The 22,149-nt window shown below is 44.4% G+C and overlaps 1 protein-coding gene across 3 annotated transcripts in view; it reads left to right on the top strand.

Moving 5' to 3' along the window:
- LOC144609998 (calcium-activated potassium channel subunit alpha-1) overlaps positions 1-22,149 on the top strand; it is a 594,620-nt gene that overhangs the window by 515,479 nt on the left and 56,992 nt on the right. For all 3 annotated transcript variants that reach the window (XM_078428430.1, XM_078428427.1, XM_078428428.1), the window contains one exon: positions 952-1,144. In XM_078428430.1, the coding sequence (XP_078284556.1) occupies positions 952-1,144 (193 nt within the window). The remainder of the gene's footprint in view (positions 1-951; positions 1,145-22,149) is intronic.

Raw genomic sequence — 22,149 nt, 5'->3', positions numbered from 1 at the left:
CCTTTTCGGCCCTCCAAGTCCGTGCCGCCCAGCGATCCCCGTACATTAACACTATCCTACACCCACTAGGGACAATTTATTACATTTACCCAGCCAATTAACCTACATACCTGTACGTCTTTGGAGTGTGGGAGGAAACCGAAGATCTCGGAGAAAACCCACGCAGGTCATGGGGAGAACGTACAAACTCCTTACAGTGCAGCGCCCGTAGTCAGGATCGAACCTGAGTCTCCGGCGCTGCATTCGCTGTAAAGCAGCAACTCTACCGCTGCGCTACCGTGCCGCACTGAATCTCTAAACTAAACTAAACTATACAATATACAATATATCTTTATTGTCATTGTACAGGGGTACAACGAGATTGGGAATCTAAACTGAACTAAACATGAATGTTCTGACTGAGTTGGGACTTTAGACCTGATCTGGTTGTAACTGATTACTAGAGCATGGTGCTCAGGCTTAGCATTCCCACTAGTGCAGGTAGAGTCAAGGGGCTAGTGAGGACCGGTCACCGCAAGTATCTGTCACAGTTGAGACATGCTTATTTTACATGCCCTTACTTTTGCGCTGGCCCAGATGCAGAACGAGCTCTTTGACATTTTGCAGCAGTGATGAGATGCCTGGCATTTAGTTCACACATCCTGAATGCCAGAGTTTGCCAGTTAGAAAAGATTGCTCATAGTTATTGACTTGGCATCAGTGACTCTGATGTGAATAGCTGGCAACAGACCCACTTCTTATTTGCTTTTAATGGCTTCACTGAGTATAAACAATGAACCAGAGACTTGCCATCAGCACCATCTACCCTTTCAGATAAGTGCACATCTGCAATTCCCCAGCACACAGTTACACTGGTTTAATGTTGGAGTATAAAAGACTACTTGTTAAGTATTGTCCCGTAGCTCCAGTCTTGATCTTTAATTTGTTGTTCTATTTTTTTTTTTGCTGAAGGGCACGCCATTATGTCGAGCTGATTTAAGAGCTGTCAACATCAACCTTTGCGACATGTGTGTTATTATATCAGCCAATCAGAACAATATCGACGATTGTTCGCTCCAAGACAAAGAATGCATCTTGGCGTCACTCAACATCAAATCTATGCAGTTTGATGACAGCATTGGGGTCTTACAAGCTAATTCCCAAGGTAAGCACTGCCCTATAATACTTCCCTTCTGTGCCTGGGGGGGACAGGAGCTGGCAAATAGAATATCTCTCACTCAGTAATTCAAACAATCTCGTATTGGTTTGTTTGACAGTAAGAGCAACTGACTACTCTGATGTTTTAAACAGGACTGAGATAAACAACAATGAAAAGGAATCGCTTTCGGATTGATTGGGATTTTTAAACGAGTTGAATCTTAATATAGACGGGAACAATTAAACCCAAGTGCTTTAAAAGGTTCATATTTATAATTTGCGTGTGGTCCTTTTTCTGAGTGACTGAAGGAAACAAGCGGAATGCGTCCAAAAGAAAATAATATTTTTAATATATATGGAAATTTCCCTCGCCACAATTGTTTTTCCATTCTCAAACATTTCATTGCTTTGTCACAAGGTCAGGGGATGGATGGAGCTGGCGGTATATTTCCAGCTCTGTCATCTCCTTAAGAGTTCTGGAGAAGATTCCTTGTTTTCTCCATTTGGCTCAGGAAGATGCCATCCTTGCCCACGTTCTGATGGGCAATCCATCCCCTTCCCAGTCTATGACTAATGGTACCTGAGCTCTCACTATGTCCAGGATGGATCGAGGCAGGGGACGATTTAACCCCATATAACATTCTGTTGGAGCAGATTTAAATACAGATTGTACGACTGTGCAGGAATGTAAAAATATGTTCAACGCTATCGTCTTGGGATGGAAACATATTAGAAATCGTTAATATGCTTCCTTCTCATTTGGGACAAGGCTTAGTTTCTACTTGGAAGTGAGAAATGACGGGGGACATTTAAAAGCAGCAAATAAATGCATGATAACATCTCTACGTAGGTGTTGAGTGCCATTATTTACTACATCTTCAACCCTGTTATAAATATTTTAATATCTGTTCTTGCCTTAAGACATTGAGATGTTTAAGTAGATTCCGTTTTGGGTTCCACCCAACATGCAGTGTTACTGTAATCTTGGGAAAAAAAGATTATGATTTAATTAAAATGTACGAGCGCATCAACATTTGGTCCAACTGAAGGTAATGATTTATATAGATGACTGTGCTTTATAGCAGTTGCTAGGCAACAGGTTGAACATCAACTATTGCTTGAGGCTGTTTATAAAATTACTGAAATCGATTTGCAACAATTGCTAAATAACACTCACCAACTGCAAGTAGTGGTATTTGAAAGCTAACAGAGCAATAGATAATAACACCGTTTAAATGATTGTAGTTCTGAAATATTTATAAAAGCACTTTATACCTCCTTTGAGACTTTTAAAATGTTCAGCATCTTTAATGTTGGACAGGTTGTTCCAAGGCTAGTCTTAATTTTCCTCCAAACAGATTGAAAGGTTCTCATGCTGGTAAGGTGTTTTACTTGCTGGCAGTATATTTTAAACGCCCCTGGAATAGATTTTGAGTTCTATCATTATTACCATAATTGTGTTTGGTGCCTTATTAGAATGACTTTTGGCCCTTTGATTTTTAATTTTTGCTTAAGAGGCTCAGTAATCTTAATTAAAGGAGGGCTGCGTTGGTTAAGAGACTGCCATTTAAACCCTGCACTTGCAAATAAAAATTGAATATTCTCCAGGTAATATTTTACACACCTTTGGCATAACACAGCCAGCCACCTGCAGGTTTATATTTACTAATTGCAAACCATAGGCAGGAACGCAATGTGAGTAAACCACATAACCCTTAAAATTCTAATGAGACTATCAGGACAGCATCAGATGATGTTGTTTAAGTGGATAATGGTTCCAGTAATGTTCTAATTGCAGGGTGAAGTACATTAGCATGGTATCTACATTTAGGATTTTTTTTCACAGCATGGCCTTAAGGGAATAGTTCAGAAAAGACATTCCCTCCAAATTCCTGCCATTTCCATTTATTACCTGCTGTACTAATCCTACATAGTCATTCTTTTACTGTTCTGTGATACTGCACAAAAAAACATGTTTTGAAACCTGCAGTGAAATCTGGTGAAATGTGTATTTTATCTTCATTTGGAAAACGGTCTAATTGTTATTTTATGCAGAGGTCCAATTAAAAATCTGCCTGAGTTGTAGATACCTTGTTCATGAATTCTTGTGTGACTGGACCAGCCCCTTCGTTGTGAATCTCCTCTGGGCTGAGTGAACGTTCTTTCAAGGCCCTGTTGTCACAGCCACAACGTCCTTGGAAATGTGAGGATGATTGTCATTATTACTTCTGTAGCAAAAATAGGTCTCCCTGTGCTTTTCTTGAAGTTTGTGTCACCTGATTTGTCACATTGGTGATTCTCTTTACTCCCCACTCCCGTCGGGCAGAAGATACAGGCTTGAAACACGGACCACCAGAATCAGGAACTGCTGCTTACCCTCTGTTGTCAGATTTCTGAACAATCATTCCATAAGCTGGGGTACAGTCACGATCTTCCAACCTACCTCATTTCAGACATTTGACTTTTTCTCTGGAACTGTTATGCCGAGAAACTATATTCTGCGCTCTAGTATTTTTCTCTTAGCTTCACCTATGTATGGCTTCAGTGTATCATGTATAGTATTGTCGGATTTAATTGGATGGCACGCAAGCAAAAGGTTTTCACTGTATCTTGACAACAATGAAACTATACCAAGCCTGGCGCATTCTGAAGATTCCAAATTTGATTGTAGTCCGAGATGAACTTCCTGGTCCCAGCGAATGTACATTGTTGGTTCAAGGGAATGCATGGGATACATCATTTGATCCCTCATGCCTTCCCCATCCTCCTTTCAATGGGATCTTTTACCTTTGCATAACGTTCCCTCACTAACTCCGCATTCCTTGATTGCTGTGGTATCTAACAATTTGTCGATCTATCTGTGCACTGTACGGGGCTCGAATTAAATAATTTGTTGTCTTTCTGTAGACAATAGACAATTGGTGCAGGAGTAGGCCATTCGGCTCTTTGATCAATGTGATCGTGGCTGATCATCCACAATCAGTACCCCGTTCCTGCCCTCTCCCCATACCCCCTGACTCCGTTATCATTAAGAGCTCTATCTAACTCTCTCTTGAAAGCATCCAGAGAATTTGCCTCCACTGCCTTCTGAGGCAGAGAATTCCACAGATTTACAACTCTCTGAGTGAAAAAGGTTTTTCCTCATCTCCGTTCTAAATGGCCTATCCCTTATTCTTAAACTGTGGCCTCTGGTTCTGGACTCCCCCAACATTGGGAACATGTTTCCTGCCTCTAGCGAGTCCAATCCCTTAATAATCTTATATGTTTCAATAAGATCCCCTCTCATCCTCCTAAATTCCGCTGACTGGTTAGCACGCAACAAAAGCTTTTCACTTTACGTCAGTACTTGTGACAATAAGCTAAACACAAACTCAAATACAAATTAACTTGGTTACTGAATCCCCACAGTTCTCTCAAGTAGCAAATTCCAAAGATTCTGCGTGAAGAAATCTCTTCTTATCTTTGTTCCGATTGGGATTTTTAACTTCATATTCTTCCCTGTAAAATAGCATGTAACTTGGAAAGTTCCATGTCAAAACATCAGCTTCAGCAGAAGACTGCCACTTGGTCTTTGTTAAACATGTGGTAGATGTCCACATTCAGTCAACACAGAGACACGTGCTTTCCTCAGTTTCTGTCTAATGCCATTAGCTTTTCGTGACCCGCAGTGCTTTCATGAAACTTCCCAGTCATGAAGTGAATTCGGTTTTAATTAGCCCTTGCATCAAGTTGAAACTGACAGGTTCTGATTTATGAGACACTTCAATTATATTTTGCTATTCAACGCTGCAATTACACACCCTGAATAAAAATAGAAACCACCACCAATTTTGCCTTTAAAATAGAGCAACAAAAAATTTCACACACTTGAATTACCTTTGGTATGGGATTTCACTGTTCATTATCTTCAACCTTTAGAAAGTTACTAGACCAAGTGGACCCGTTGGGCCCAAACCTCTCCTGCATTGGTGCAGCACCCTCTCCTTCCCCACTCCCACCCCTCCCCCTCCCTCCCTCCCACCCCTTCCCTCCTCCCTCCCCCTACCTCCCCCTCCCTCCTCCCTCCCCTCCCCCCCCCCCCTCCTCCTCCCCCTCTCCCTCTCCCCCTCCCCTTCCCCTCTCCCCTTCCCCTTCCCCTTCCCCTCCACCCCTTCCCCTCTCCCCCTTCCACTCCCCCTTCTCCAACCCCCCTTCCCCTCCTCCTCATCCCCTCCCCATCCCCTCCCCGTTCCCCTCCCCCCCACTCCATCCCCCTCAACCCTCCTTATCCTCCCTCCTCCCTCCCCCTTCCTCCATCCTCCCTCCACCCCCTCCCTCCCCTCTCCCTCCCTAGGAGATAGATTTAAACTTTAAATTGTGAATAACTTAAAAAATATAACACCAATTTCAATGAAACTTCTTCCATTAGCACCAAAGGGACGACGGTGAGTAAGGTGGGCCTAAAATTGTTGCGCTACCGTGTACCGTTTTGGCTGTAGTTCAGGAACAAACAAACAAACAAACAAACAAACGAGAGTCTTAGTGCATAGATGCTGCAATATAATAATATTGAGTCTTGTCAGCAGTAACTGAGTTATATAAACCCGTTCATTTTTATTTCCCTGTGGGCAGCTTTATCTTGCTTATTGTGAAGGGTTACTCTTTTTTTTTGTTCATATATATTCTTGAACTTTTTATTCTTCAATTTTCACAAAGGCTCTCTCCATTCAAGAGCCAGGGACCTTCTGTCCACACCCTCTATTCTCATTACAAAACACAGAAATATTAAAGGAAAATGAACGAAAAGGCTTGGATAGAGTGGATGTGGAGAGGATGGTTCCACTGGTGGGAAATTCTAGGAACAGAGGTCATTGCCTCAGAATTAAAAGACGTTCCTGTAGGAAGGAGATGAGGAGGAATTTCTTTAGTCAGAGGGTGGTGAATCTGTAGAATGTTTTGCCACAGAAGGTTGTGGAGGCCAAGTCAATGGATATTTTTAAGGCGGAGATAGATAGATCCTCGATTAGGAAGGGTGTCAAGGGTTACGGGGAGAATAGACAATAGGTGCAGGAGGAGGCCATTCGGCCCTTTGAGCCGGCACCGCCATTCAATGTGATCATGGCTGATCATTCTCAATCAGTCCCCAGTTCCTGCCTTCTCCCCATACCCCCTGACTCCGCTATCCTTAAGAGCAGGAGAATGAGGTTAGGAGGGAGAGATGGATCAATCATGAGTATTGATGGCTGCTTTTCCGAAGGTCAGATACTGCCTGGCTCGTTGAATGGAGAGAGCCTTTGTGAGAATTTGAAGGAAAAAAAGTTCAAGAATATATACGAACAAAAAAAAAGAGTAACTCTTCACAACCCTATCACTTATGACCTAACAACATAATGTATAATATGACCTTGAGTATTTATTTGGATTCCAACAGAGTTACAGTGAAATGGATCACTGAGCTGCAGTGTAGAGACGGAGAGAGGTGTGTGAATACCCCATGCCACTTTTGGATTAATTAAATATAATGTTAGTATCAGTAAGAGTGACGATGAAAATATCAGATTGTTGTATCATTGGTTCATTAATACAATCATGTCAAATCTAAGTGCATTAGATAGAGCACAGGAAAAGATACAGAGTGCAGAATACAGTTCTCAGCATTGTAGCGCATCAGTTCCGTACACAAAGCCCATTGTCCGCAATAGGATAGAGGTTAATCAGACAATGCCCTAGCTTATGGAAGTGTAAGAAAATAACTGCAGATGCCGGTACAAATCGAAGGTATTTATTTTACAAAATGCTGGAGTAACTCAGCAGGTCAGGCAGCATCTCAGGAGAGAAGGAATGGGTGACGTTTCGGGTCGAGACCCTTCTTCAGACTTATGGAAGGATCATTCAGAAGCTTGAAAACAGAGGGGAAAAAGCTGTTCCAGAGTCTGGTGGTGTGCGCTTTGAAGCTTCTGCACCTTTTGTCTGGTGAGAGAGGGAAGAAGAGGAATGAATGACCAGCATGGGTCAAGTCTTTGATTATGCTGACTGCTTTTCCGAAGGTCAGATACTGCCTGCCTCGTTGAGTTACTCCAGCACTTTATGCTTTTCTCAAACATAAATTTCTCTTTGGTGTTCCAGGATTTCATCTTTTAGTCCGAGGCAAAGACTACTCTACTTACGTAACTGATAGGTTAACCAGGGAAATGTTTCAGTGGGGAGTTCTCAAAAGTGTAGTTTCAGGTGAGAAGCCACAAGCCTTAAAGTCGAAACATCTTCCAGGGTTCACAGAAGCACATAAGACTGACAGTTATTGATAAATTTATGCACAGCCAAATTACGACACTCAGTCATTTTCAACATCCAAAAGTATTGACATTTGATTGATGCTAGTGATAGCAAGCTAAGTATTTTCAGAGCTTTAAGATGTCGGAGCAGGGAAGTCCAAAAGTGCTTTAATGGAATTTTTTATGGGTTTGACAGAATAAATAAGAAATGATTAGTTTTTTCTGACCTGGGAATAGATCAACTGCTTCAGCAAAAGATTGCAGGAGATGTTTGGAATTCAACTCAACTGATTTACATTAATAGCTGTTGCAGTAGAAAAATGAACGGTGGTTGAGAAGGACAGTGAAGAACTGTAGAGGGTCAAGGAGAGTTCATTTGAAGAAGGAAAGATGAGCCCTGTTGAATGTTTGAAGTTGCACCTGATCCTTGGGAGATACTTGACTAATTGTAATTCTCAAACTGCCAACGATATCTATATATTAAAACTCTCATTTGTTTGTTCCTGAACTACAACCAAAACTGTACACGATAGCGTGACAATTTTAGGCCCACCGTACTCACCGTCAACCCTAATGGTGCTAATGGAAGAAGTTTAATTGAAATCGAAGTTATATTTTTTAAAGTGATTCACATTTTAAAGTTTAAATCAATCTTGGGGGGAGGGAGGGGGGGAAGAGGGAGGATAAGGGGGGGGGAGGGGGAGGGTGGTGGGGGGAGGGGGAGGGTGGTGGGGGGGAGGAGAGGGTGCTGCATCAATGCAGGAGAGGTTTGTGCCCAACGGGTCCACTTGGTCTAGTTCATTATTATATCCTTCAGTTTAGTTTAGTTTAGAGATACAGCATGGAAACAGGCCCTTCACACCACCCAGTGATCCCCGCACATTAACACTATCCTACACACTCGAGGGTCAACTTTATATTTATACTAAGCCAATTAACCCACAAAGCTGTATGTCTTTGGAGTAGGGTTGCCAACTATCTCACTGCCAAATACGGGACAAGGTGACGTCACTGCCCCGTGCCCCATGTGACCTCACCCAGCCAGTGGCCACGTGCTCCCGCTCCACCTGTGGCGGCCGACCGGGCCGGGAGGCGGGTTGCTACAGAACCTCCGTGAGACGAGCACACTAGGCCCCGTTACCCGAACACACTCCGTTAGCCTCACTGTCCCGGCCTACAGCGGTCCGCGGGCCGACAGCGGTGCAAGGGCGGTCCCGTACGGGGACAAACCAATTTAGCCCAAAATACCGGATGTCCCGGCTAATACGGGACAGTTGGCGACCCTACTTTGGAGTGTGAGAGGAAAGCAAAAGACACGGGGAGAACGTACAAACTCTGTACAGACAGCACCTGTGGTTAGGATCTAACCCGGGCATGTGGCGCTGTGAGGCAGCAATTCTACTGCTGTGCCTCTGTGCCACCACTGAAATTATGTCTTCCCAAGGGGGATGAGCTCAGGCAGTTGAAGTTTCCAGCCTTAAACTTAAAGCTTTCCTCACACTTGCACCCGATTTCCCACCAGGTAATGGTTTTGCCTGCATAAACTCAACCAAGTCCCTTAATCATTCTCAGCACCTGGATTCCCTCAGCCCGTGAACTGTCCTTCTCACGTGGTCTTCTGTTTGCTCCATAAATTTTGGAGGGTGACGGGCCGGCTGTTTATTCGAGACAGTGGGAGGGCAACTGGTGAAATCTGCAGGAACACTTCCAAATTTCATTCCACGCCCTCCTAAGAAGGCTGCATAAACCCAGCGTGTGGCAGGCCGTTAGCCAGTGCCCAGCATTTCTTGAATTCACGCATTGGTTCACTCTGTGGGTGTGCAGCTGTGTCAAGTCCTACAGAGCTCCCTTTCAACTCCCTTTACCCGTGGCCCGTCGTTTGAAATTCCCGGTACATGGTCGACTGCCAAGCCTGCCCGTAAATCACCGAGGGTCTGACGGAAAATTCGCATCATTTCAGCTTGAGGAGCTCAGAGGTAGCCAGTTACACATTGCTTATGGCTTGCCCAGAGTGTGATTTCAGAGTCAGCCTAGATCAAAGATACTAGAGGAACAAGATGACCACTCCGTTGACTGGAGGAGACTCACTGTGATGGATGTTTCTTTTTTTGTGTGTTTTGTGTTGGTTGGGGTTGTGTAATTTGCTTCTTTTATTGCTCTTATTGTTGGACTGTGGGTGATGAAATCCCGTCCAAAAGACTTGTTTTTTGGATGACAAATAAAGATATCCTGAATCCTGAATCCTGAATCCTATACTGAAGTGTAGTACGCAAAGGAGCAATTTTAGTAAGCAAAACCCGCCGTTCGCTCTGCCTTTCGCAGTGTAATCAGTGTTTTGGGGGAACAGTATGTGTGATGATACCATAAAAATACAGAATATATCTCATCTATCAACTCACAGATTTTTGTTATTTTTCTTTTTAAATGTTTCTGCAAGTTTCTGCCTACTAAAATGGTGCCGTGACATACTACGGTTTTAGGGTCGAGTGGTCTATCTTGTTCCTCTAATATCTTTGGCCTAGATCACTGGTGTAAAATGTGTAGGAGAGTCTCGGCCCGAAACGTCACCCACTCCTTCTCTCCAGAGATGCCGCCTGTCCCGCTGAGTTACTCCAGCATTTTGTGTCTACCTTCACTGGTGTAAAACATTGCAAGCATTCAGCATCCTTGTCAATGGGGGCTTTCTGGAATTTACAACACCGCTGTAACGTCAGCCACGAATTTACAGTGTGCGTATTGTACATATGACCTCAGTGAGACGCTGAAGTCTTGTCTGGGCTCCACCACATATATCACCTCGTGCCCTGTCACTGACTGCTAGTTTCGGGGTGTGCTGGTTGCTGTGTGACGGCTCATGAAGTCACTGGCAGACAGTTACAGCTGTAACCATTACGTGGATGACTTTGATGGCTCCCATATCAGACCCATCGCGAGCCACCTCATCAGCGTTTTAAACCAACAGCCTGGGGAACAAGGGCTTGGTTAACCTGGACCACCATTACAGTAACCTGTGAGCCCCCCCCATAGATTTCAATTTATTTCTGTGGCAGCTCACATTGTCCCTACTTTACCCAGTGACGGAAAGAACCATTTTATTTGTCTCGTGACTCCAAGCAGAGAGATATGAGAGGTTGCAGGGAATGTCTGCAGCTGAACCAACGTGACTCCATTTGAAACAATAGACAATAGACAATAGACACTAGGTGCAGGAGGAGGCCATTCGGCCCTTCGAGCCAGCACCGCCATTCAATGTGATCATGGCTGATCATTCTCAATCAGTACCCCGTTCCTGCCTTCTCCCCATACCCCTAACTCCGCTATCCTTAAGAGCTCTATCCAGCTCTCTCTTGAATGCATTCAGAGAATTGGCCTCCACTGCCTTCTGAGGCCGAGAATTCCACAGATTCACAACTCTCTGACTGAAAAAGTTTTTCCTCATCTCAGTTCTAAATGGCATACCCCTTATTCTTAAACTGTGGCCCCTTGTTCTGGACTCCCCCAACATTGGGAACATGTTTCCTGTCTCTAACGTGTCCAACCCCTTAAGAATCTTATACGTTTCGATAAGGCCAGGTGTGTCGTGAGAGGCCAACCTGTCACGCAGGTGACAGACTGAGAGGAAGGACACCAGGCCACTTCCACAAGTAGAGTTGACGTACAGGTGACACCACAGCTGTCCAGATGCAAACAGCAGCTGTGCCAATGAAGAAGTCTGCCTCGAACCCCATATCTATTTTTGTTTACCAATTGGCAACTCAGCTCCAAACTACGGGTCTGGGGGGTTTGAGATCCAGGGGTGAAGCTCCCACTTGCTCTGGGGGGGACGTGAGATGAGCCCAGACAAATGCCAGGACCTGGGATCACCCCACGACAGTTTATAAAGTCATAGAGCGATACAGTGTGGAAACAACCAAACTTGCCCACACCGGCCAACATGTCCCAGCTACACTAGTCCCACCTGACTGCGTTTGGTCCATATCCCTCCAAACTTGCCCTATCCATCTACCTGTCTAACTGTTTCTTAAATGTTGGGATAGTCCCAGCCTCAACTACCTCCTCTGGCAGCTCGTTCCATACAACCACCACCCTTTGTGTGAAAAAGTTACCCCATGGATTCCTATTAAGTCTTTTCCCCTTCACCTTGAACCTATGTCCTCTGGTCCTCAATTCCCCTACTCTGGGCAAGACCTTCTGTGCATCTACCCGATTTATTCCTCTCATGATTTTATACACCTCTATAAGATCACCTCTCATCCTCCTGTACTCCAGGGAATAGAGACCCAGCCTGCTCAACCTCGCCCTATAGCTCAGACCCTCTAGTCCTGGCAACATCCTCGTAAATCTTCTCTGAACCCTTTCAAGCTTGCCAATATCTTTCCTATAATGGCAGGGATGTGGTGGGGGGAGTGGAATGGATAAATGCCCATTTGAGAAGCATCAAAGTTTGAAGTGCAGGCCTTTATCTCGATGCCTTCTAGAACAGCAAGGCCACTCTTGCCTTTCCCTTTCAACTTAGAGTTAGAGAACATCAAAACAAATCCTTCAACCCAATACCCATGCCGATGAAGATAGCCCATCTAACAAGTCCCACCTGCCTGCATTTGGCCCGTATCCCTCTCAACCTTTCCTTTCCATGTACCTGTCCAGGTAATTTGCCAAGTTAAAATTGCGTTGAATTCCAATAACTTCATAGGGAATTGAGATACACAAATTTCAACGTGGGTGGGAGTCCTTGCCTTTACCTCAGTAGTCTAATCCTGGTGATGGCAGAGTGTCTATACAACAAGGGGAGGCTTAGTTAGTATTTCCCTACAAATAGTGCTGCTGCCTCACAGATCCGATGACTTGGTTCAGTTCTGATTCCCCAAGTTCTGCCTCTGTGGAGTTTACAAGTTCTCCCTGTAAGGCAACTATGTTCTCTCCAGTAATTGCAAGAGATGTGTGTTTGGGCAAGATATTGGTGGGGAGTTGGATGGAGCAAGCACCTCTCTTGCTCCACCATAAAGGGACTATGCATTGCTTTCTCTCTCATAGAATTGAAAGCAGGAGCAAAGCCCAAACAGTCGGAGGAACTCAGAGGGTCGGGCAGCATCTGTGGAGGGGGTGGATAGATGTTCTTTTGGGTCTGGAACCTTCAGACCGCAGTAGGGGAGAGAAAGCTGGAAAACCGATGTGGAGGGGGTTCAAAGCCCGGCAAGTGAACTCAGGTCAAGGGGTTTAATTGGCAGATGGGTGGGCAAATGACAACCAAATGGTAGCTCACTCGGCATATCCTCTACCCAGAATTCGATGCAGTTTCTCGATGCATGAGGAGGAACTTTCATTTTAAATTCATTTATTACTTATTTTAGAGATAGAGATGGAAGGCAGATCTGGTTTGCACTCTCCCACGCACCTGAATCTGGCACTTCCTTCCCTTGGGTCTTTCCAGTGGCCTGTCTGTGTCTTTTATGTGAGACACGGGGCACTGTGAATCCAGGTGTAATCTTCAAGCAAAGTTGCTCTCCAGTGACTGTTATTGTCATCGGGCAGAGCCACAGTAAAGGCATGAAGTGTTGTACAGGCCGGGTGGGAGCATGGGCACAAACAGTAACGATGAACCTCCTCCGCATTGAAATGCCCCATGTGGAAACACCATCAAACAAGCATTTAACGAAGCTCCAAGCCACTGGGGGACGATATATTTATTACATAACTGTGACATTAAAGAAGGGGGAGAATATGAACATCTCCTTCTGGTGATACATGGGTATGGCTTTCTTCAGGTGTGAAAATCCCCACTTTCCATATTTCTCTGTAATGGATCTGCTAAAAGAACAGAAAGTGAGGTTTGATGATTTGTAATGTTGACTATTTCACCTTTTTAAATGAATAAATAAGATATAATTTTGCAAACTTGACAGCAGCTCTGTTATCATGCAGATGTTTTTTGGAACTGGAATATATTTCAGGAGTTGTGGCATATTGATGGTAGGGATGATTAAAGACGTTGCATATTAATTATTTTTGATTTATTTGCAACTCTCCACTACCTAATTTATACTTTACTGTTTAAATTGAGTCAGCTCAAAGAAAGGAAGGACTCGGCATTTATAAAAGGTTTCGTCCGACCATTAATCCATCATCCCATTTAGTTTGCTGGTTCTGTTTTTTTATGCTTGGAGGTATCTCCAGAGAGCCCCACCTGAGCTGGAAATACCTTCTACCCCTCGGGTCTCAATGGGTTGAGTTATTATCCCACTCTAGGCAGCACGGTGGCGCAGCGGTAGACTTGCTGCCTTGCAGCTCCAGAGGCCTGAGCTCGATCCTGACTACAGATGCTTGTCTGCACGGCGTGGATTTTCTCCGAGATCCTCGGTTACCTCCCATACTCCAAAGACATACAGGTTTGTAGGTTAATTGGCTTGGTGTAAATGTAAATTGTCCCTAGTGTTCATAGGATAGTGTTAGTGTGTGCGGGGATTGCTGGTCGGTGTGGACTTGGTGGGCCGAAGGGCCTGTCACTATGCTGTATCTCTAAACTAAACAAAACAAAACCAAACTAAACTAAACCAAAATTGAGTTCAGGAGCCTAAACCGACACCTGTGTGCAGTTTGCGAGACTCTGTTGCTTTCCAGGGGTGCCTTCCTTTGGATGAAGGATGTCAAGCTATTGCTAATTGTATTGTATAATCAAGTTGAGCCTGAAGAAAGGTTTCAACTTGAAATGTCACCTATTTCCTTTCTCCAGAGATGCTGCCTGAGTTACTCCAGCACTTTGTGCCTACCTTCGATGTAAACCAGCACCTGCAATTCCTTCCTACACCAATTGTATACATGTTCCTGGGGCAATATTTATAAAGACCGAATGTAATGCAAAAAGGATGAACTGTACAAATAGAAATGTTCTCCTTCAACTTTAATTAATATTGATTTATTATTGTCATGTGCCAAGGTACAGTGAAAAGCTTTTCATTGCGTGCCACCAAATTAAATAAAACCATACTGTAAGTGAATACAATCATACACGTGCAACAGGTAGTGCAAAGATAAGAATATCAGAGTATAGAATATAGTTTACAGTATTGTAGCATTGCAGTTCCAGAGAAAAAAGTCCCACATCCTTAATGAGGTAGGTTGGAAGATTGGGACTACAGAGGGGAAGCAGCTGTTCCTGAATCTGGAAGTACATGCTTTCAAACCTTTGTATCTTCTGCCCGGCAGGAGAGGGGAGAAGAGGGAAATAACCTGGGTGAAAAAGATCCTTGACTATCATGAAGTGTAGATGGAGTTAATGGTGGAATGGCTCGTCTGTGTGATGTACTGGGCAACATCCACAACCCTCTGTAATTTCTTGTGGTCTTGAGTAGAGCTGTTCCCAAGAAAAAGGCATGACCACTCTTGGATAAAGGAGGGAGTTTATGCTCGGAGGATATAGATGAGGTATTCACTGAGAACTGCATCTGTATTCACCAAGAAGAAGGACATAGAGATCAGGGTGTGGAACATTTATAGGGCCATTTGAAATCATGGAGGAGGAGGAGGTGTTGGGGCTCTTGAGGATCATTACGGAGGAGAAATCCACACGTCCTGATGGAATCTATCACAGTTTATTGTGCGAGGCAAGAAAGGAGATTGCAGAGGCCTTTGCGAACATCTCTGTATCTCCACTAGCCTCAAGGGAGGTCCTGGAGGACAAGAGAGAAGCCTATATTGCTCCTGTGTTTAAGAAGGGAAGTAGAGATGATCCAGGAAATTATAGGCCAATGAGCTTGAAGTCAGTGGCAGGGAAGCTCATTGAGATATATTTTTGGGATAAAATGATCGGTGGGGGAGGCATTGCGTAAGAGTCGGGAAGTCATGGTGCAGTTTTATAGGACTTTGATTAGGCCACATAATCAAAGTGCAGTTCGAGTCGCTACCCATTAGAAAGAATGGTGAGGCTTTGAAGAGGATGCAGAGGAGATTTGCCAGAATGCTGGCTGGATTATCAGCTATAAGAAGAGGTTGTACAAAGTGGATTGTTTCCTCTGGAGTGTCAGAGGCTGGGGGAATAATGTCAAATCATGAAAGCCGGAGATACTGTAGGCAGTCGGAACCTTTGACCCAGGATAGAAATGTCAAAGACTAGAGGGCATAGCATCAAGGTGAGAGAGGCAAAGTTTGAAAGAGGTGTGCAGGGCAAATGTTTTTACACAGGGAGTAGGGGATGCTTGGAATGTGCCAGAGGTGGTGGTGGAGGATATGACAATGGCATCGAGGAGGCTTGTAGATGGATACAAATGCAGGGAATGGAAGAGTGTAAGAAAATAACTGCAGATGCTGGTACAAATCGAAGGTATTTATTCACAAAATGCTGGAGTAACTCAGCAGGTCAGGCAGCATCTCAGGAGAGAAGGAATGGGTGACGTTTCTGAAGAAGGGTCTCGACCCGAAACGTCACCCATTCCTTCTCTCCTGAGATGCTGCCTGACCTGCTGAGTTACTCCAGCATTTTGTGGAATAAATACCTTTGAGAGTTATGGAGAGATTGATTATTTCTGTAGTGTAACTTTTAATTTAGCTTATTGCAGATACAGCGCGGAAACAGGCCCTTCGGCCCACTGGGTCCGCGACGGCCAGCGATCCCCGCACATTAACCCTATCCTACACACACTAGGGATAATTTTTTACATTTACCAAGCCATTTACCTACATCCCTGCATGTCTTTGGAGTGTGGGAGGAAACCGAAGATCTCGGAGAAAACCCAAGCGGGTCACGAGGAGAACGTACAAACTCCGTACAGACACCACCCCTTAGTCGGGATCGAACCCGGGTCTCCGGCACTGCAAGCGTTGTAAGGCAGTAACTCTACCGCTGCGCCACCGTGCTGCCCTTCTGCGCTGTTGCTCCAGAATTTATTTCTGCTCCCACTGCTTGGAATCACACCTGAGAAATTGTACACACCATGAAAATCTTATTGGCTCTTAAGAAAATGCAGAGAGACTTAGAGGGAGGAAGTTACGTAAATCTAAAAAATCCTTCATAAAAACTCCATTTGGAAAAGCCAACTGTGTCTTCCCTGCTGCCTTACGGTTCAGAACAAAGGGCTTTTGTCGGTAGAGAGCTTAATACAAATATGACCCCAATATTCTCACCCTTGATAGACACAAAAAGCTGAAGGGTCTCGACCCGAAACGTCACTCATTCCTTTTCTCCAGAGGTGCTGCCTGTCCCGCTGAGTTACTCCAGCTTTTTGTGTCTGTCTTCAGTTTAAACCAGCATCTGTAGTTCCTTCTTACACATTCTCGCCCGTGATACCAATTTGATGATGGTCCTGCTGCACTATTCACTTTCTTCACACCGTGCTCCCTCGATGTATTCTGTCCTTGATTCTCCCACACTCTGATGTGTGGATCACTGTGCTCATGCCCTGTGGGCAGGCGATAATGTTGCAGCTTTCAACTCCTGAAGATGAAAGTCCAACCTCCTCCAGCTGTCAACCCTTTCCTTTGATGACTCCATTTTTAGGCCCTCTCTGTCGACACACTTTTCAATCTCTGATCTCGGATCGAAATCATCTGCCAAGAATCTGCTCTGATTTTTTTTCTCTTTCACTTTGTTTTATTTTTCACTCTGTGAGCTCTGAACTCTCTGTAAAGTTTCAGTCTGTTGTTGATCAACTGTTTGATAGTGTGTGTGTGTGTGTGTGTGTGTGTGTGTGTGTGTGTGTGTGTGTGTGTGTGTGTGTGTGTGTGTGTGTATGTTTGTGTTAGAGAGAGAGGGAGAGACAGACAGAGATGGGGAGAGGTGGAGAGAGGGGGAGAGGAAGAGAGAGAGAGAAAGAAAAAAGAGAGAGAGATTTATTCACAAAATGCTGGAGTAACTCAGCAGGTCAGGCAGCATCTCGGGAGAGAAGGAATGGGTGACGTTTCGGGTCGAAACCCTTCTTCAGAGAGAGAGAGAGACAGAGACAGACGGGGAGAGGGGGGAGAGGAAGAGAGAGAGAAAGAAAAGAGAGAGAAAGAAAAGAGAGAGAGAGAGAGAGAGAGAGAGAGAGAGAGAGAGAGAGAGAGAGAGAGAGAGAGAGAGAGAGAGAGAGAGAGAGAGAGAGAGAGAGAGAGAGAGAGAGAGAGAGAGAGAGAGAGAGAGAGAGAGAGAGAGAGAGAGAGAGAGAGAGAGAGAGAGAGAGAGAGAGAGAGACAGAGAGAGAGAGGCAGAGAGAGAGAGGCAGAGAGAGAGAGAGGCAGAGAGAGAGGGCAGTGGAATCTGTTCATCTGTTCATTGCCTTGTTCGTATCCCTGGTCCCGAGACTGTGTGCAAGAATTTACTGTTGACCTGTTTAGCAGAACAAGCTTGTTGGCGCCAGAATTGTGGTGACTCTCTGCCTAGGTGGTCTGCTGTGTGATTTTACCAGATTGTACGCAAAAACAAAGAATTTTAGTGTACCTAGTGTACATATGACAATAAAGTATCATTGAATCATTGAATTGAACCATGAAAGATTTATATCCAGAAGATTAACGTAGTCAGAACTCTCAGAAGGGAGCTTGAACAACTCGATGAGTGATAACCGCAATAACGACCTCTCAATAGGGAGCCCCTGCACCAGGTTTAATTGGTGGATCGGTAGTGGAGAGAGTTACCAACTTCATATTCCTGGGTGTGAACATCAGGATGGCTTGTCACAAAGAAGGCATACAATACAATACAATATATCTTTATTGTCATTGTACAGGGGTACAACGAGATTGGGAGCCCCTCTACTTTAGAAGTTTAAAGCGATTTGCCATGTCACCAAATACTCCAGCAAACGTTCTGTAGAAAGTATCCTGACCTGAAGTACAACTTCCCCAGCTCTTCGGAAGATCTGCAGTGTGTTGGGGAGTTGGTGACCTGCAGAACTGGGCTGTAAAACTATACAAATCTCTTGACATAATGACTCTCCCATCTACCCCAAGCTGCACCAGGGCCCAAAGTCTGGTGACTCATCTCCAATGGTAACCAGGATGGAGGAGCAATCCATTGGTTCCATTTTATGTTTTGAAGAGTTGCTCTTATTTTCATTTGTTGGATTAGAAACATAGAAAATAGGTGCAGGAGGAGACCATTTGGCCCCTCGAGCCAGCACCGCCATTCATTGTGATTATGGCTGATCATCCACAATCAGTAACCCGTGCCTGCCTTCTCCCCATATCCCTTGATTCCACTAGCCCCTAGAGCTCTATCTAACTCTCTTTTAAATTCATCCAGTGAATTGGCCTCCACCGTCTTCTGTGGCAGAGAATTCCACAAATTCACAACTCTCTGGGTGAAAACGTTTTTTCTCACCTCAGTTTTAAGTGGCCTCCCCTTTATTCTTAGATTGTATTAACAGTCGCGCAAATGGCTATTTGGCCGATTGATTCAAAGCCATGGTTGTGCTCAAAGATACTCGAGGAGCAAGATAAACCACTCCGTCGAAATCACCTATACTGAAGTGTAGTACGCAAAGGAGCGTAACGTCCGCCATTTTAGTAAGCAAAACCCGCCGCTCGCTATGCCCCTCACAGTGTAATCAGTGTTTTGGGGGAACAGTATGTGTGATGATACCATAAAAATGCAGAATATCATCTATCAATTCACAGATTTTTGTTATTTTTCTTTTAAAATGTTTCTGCAAGTTTCTGCCTACTAAAATGGCGCCGTGACATATTACGGTTTTTAGGGTTGAGTGGTCTATCTTGCTCTGCTCTATTATCTTTGGTTGTGCTCAATATCTGCCTCCACCCTCTCTTTCCAGAGCCACCCATCTTTTTATCCGTCTGTTCCTTTCTCCCAGTTATACATCCATCTTCCCTTTAAACACCCCTCTGCCCTTCATCTTGCCCCCCCCCCTGTTATTTGGAGGGGGGGGGGGTGGGAGGGGAGGGTGAGTCCCATCTTCTCACCATTCACTGAGGAAACATGTTTCTCCAGAATTCCCAATAGCATCATTCCACCATTTGTCTGGTACTCAGAAAATGGACAAATCCATCATCTCAACACCCCCCCACCACCACCCTAAATACACGGTTAAAAATAAAATAAGATAATCATCAAAATGAGATGAGGCTCGGAACCTTTTGGGACCCTTTTGCTTGTCTTTGACATTGGCGCAACTTGATAGACTCTCATCTTGTGACATTTTGATTACTTTTTTAAATGATTTCCATAACCTTCCCTGTCAGCTCCATCACAGGAAGACTTCTGAGGGCACACTTCCCCTGCCAGTCTCAGTAATAAATGAGCCCTAAGAAGAAAATCATTTCCAGCATTAAGGAGTTTGAAGTGAATGCATGCCACAATGCTGAGAGCTGACTCTGACCATTATTCAGCAAAGGTTATTATCCAGCTCTAGATCATTTAAAGGGCGGCACAGTGACGCACTGGTAGAGTGGCTGCCTTACAGGGCCAGAGACCCGGGTTCGATCCTGACCCGGGTTCGATCCTGACGTCTGTACGGAGTTTGCACGTTCTCCCCGTGACCTGCGTGGGTTTTCTCCGGGATCTCCGGTTTACTCCTACACTCCAAAGACGTACAGGTTTGTAGGTTAATTCGCTTGGTAAAATTATAAATTGTTCCTATTCACAAAATACTGGAGTAACTCAGCAGGTCAGGCAGCATCTCGGGAGAGAAGGAATGGGTGACGTTTCGGGTCGAGACCCTTCCTCAGACCCGAAACGTCACCCATTCCTTCTCTCCCGAGATGCTGCCTGACCTGCTGAGTTACTCCAGTATTTTGTGAATAAATACCTTCGATTTGTACCAGCATCTGCAGTTATTTTCTTATAAATTGTTCCTAATGTGTGAATTACCATTAAAACACAAAGTACTTGTGCTAAGATACAAGGATAAACGCTCAACAAATAAAATCAAGCCGAAAGCCAAAGTATTATCTAAACTGATTATACCAACTTATACTAAGGGTAATCCAGGTGCTCCTCAACTTACAATGAATGGGGTTATGTTCCGATAAACCCAAAACTGAAAATATAGTAAACTTAAAATATCGTATGTCGAAATGCATTTAATACACCTGATCTGCAATAAACAGCTACCGACATGTTAACAAGTACACAAAAAAACCTGATTGTGTAGATGCAAGCATATCATTGGGATTATCAAGTAGGCAGCTCCCTTCACTGGTGTTTCATTGAGTTAGGCCCACGACACCTCGGGAAGGCTCAACAGTTAGTTCTGGTGTTAGAATAGTGGCAGTGTGCGGGGGATTGCTGGTCGGCATGGACTCGGTGGGCCGAAGGGCCTGTTTCCGCACTGTATCTCCAAACTAAACTAAAAATCAGTATTATTGTGAAATCTATATACTAAAACTCTCGTTTCTTTGTTCCTGAACCACAGCCAAAACGGTACACGATAGCGCGACAATTTTAGGCCCACCTTACTTACCATCGTCCCTTTGGTGCTAATGGAAGAAGTTTCATTGAAATCGGTGTTATATTTAAAATGTTATTCACATTTTAAAGTTTAAATCTATCTCCTAGGGAGGGAGGGAGGGGGGAAGAGGAAGGATAAGGAGGGGGTTGAGGGGGATGGAGTGGAGGGGGAGGGGGAGCGGGGGAGGGGGTTGGAGCGAGGAGGGGAGGGGAGGGGAGGGGGGGAAGGAGAGGGTGCTGCACCAATGCAGGAGAGGTTTGGGCCCAATAACCATATAACCATATAACAATTACAGCACGGAAACAGGCCCGTTCGGCCCTACCAGTCCACGCCGACCACTTTCTCTGACCTAGTCTCATCTACCTGCTCTCAGACCATAACCCTCCAATCCCCTCCCATCCATATACCTATCCAATTTACTCTTAAATAATAAAATCGAGCCTGCCTCCACCACTTCCACCGGAAGCTCATTCCACACAGCCACCACCCTCTGAGTAAAGAAGTTACCCCTCATGTTACCCCTAAACTTTTGTCCCTTAATTCTGAAGTTATGTCCCCTTGTTGGAATCTTCCCCACTCTCAAAGGGAAAAGCCTACCCACGTCAACTCTGTCCGTCCCTCTTAAAATTTTAAAAACCTCTATCAAGTCCCCCCTCAACCTTCTACGCTACAAAGAATAAAGACCCAACCTGTTCAACCTCTCTCTGTAGCTTAAGTGCTGAAACCCAATGGGTCCACTTGGTCGAGTTGTTATTAAACCACTGCTGTAAATTGCATCGCTCTGTGTAGAACCTTTCACACAAGTGAAGGAATGGAATCACTTCAGCTGCATGTACAATTGAATCGATATTTGTATCATTGTGTCAAATATGCCGATTATTTAAACTTTCAATCTATGGTAATTAGAGTTAATGAGTTGTACCAACATGCCTGGAATCATTACCACCGACCTTTCATTATTAGCCTTTCTTTTGGCCACTTTGCGGCAAAACCCAAACTAAAGATCCAGATTGTAATGGAATAGGTTTTTTTTCTGTGTATGTAGATAATATTTAGTTCAATAATCAGCATCATTATGAGCGGGAAGCTCGATGTGTCTGTTTGGCCATTTCCCGCACGTAAACCATTGATCTCCTGTAAGACACGTTCATTTTTCACCCCTCTCTCATTACCATGTCCATGCTCTCTTTTCTATTTTTCATTTTCCTGTCCTTTCTTAATATACCCACAATTTCACACCTATAATGCTGTTGTTTTTCTTGCTTTGCAATTAAATATTATTTTACCCTGGAGCAAAATGCTGCACAATCATTTCCAGGTGATTTGTAACAGGTTGAGTACACTGTTTAAATTATCACAATAGTAATCTGGAGGTCTGGCCTATC

Source organism: Rhinoraja longicauda, chromosome 35 (assembly GCF_053455715.1).
Source record: "Rhinoraja longicauda isolate Sanriku21f chromosome 35, sRhiLon1.1, whole genome shotgun sequence".
Lineage (NCBI taxonomy): Eukaryota > Metazoa > Chordata > Chondrichthyes > Rajiformes > Arhynchobatidae > Rhinoraja > Rhinoraja longicauda.
Note: the sequence above shows the minus strand (reverse complement) of the source record. Positions and strands in the feature narration are given on the sequence as shown.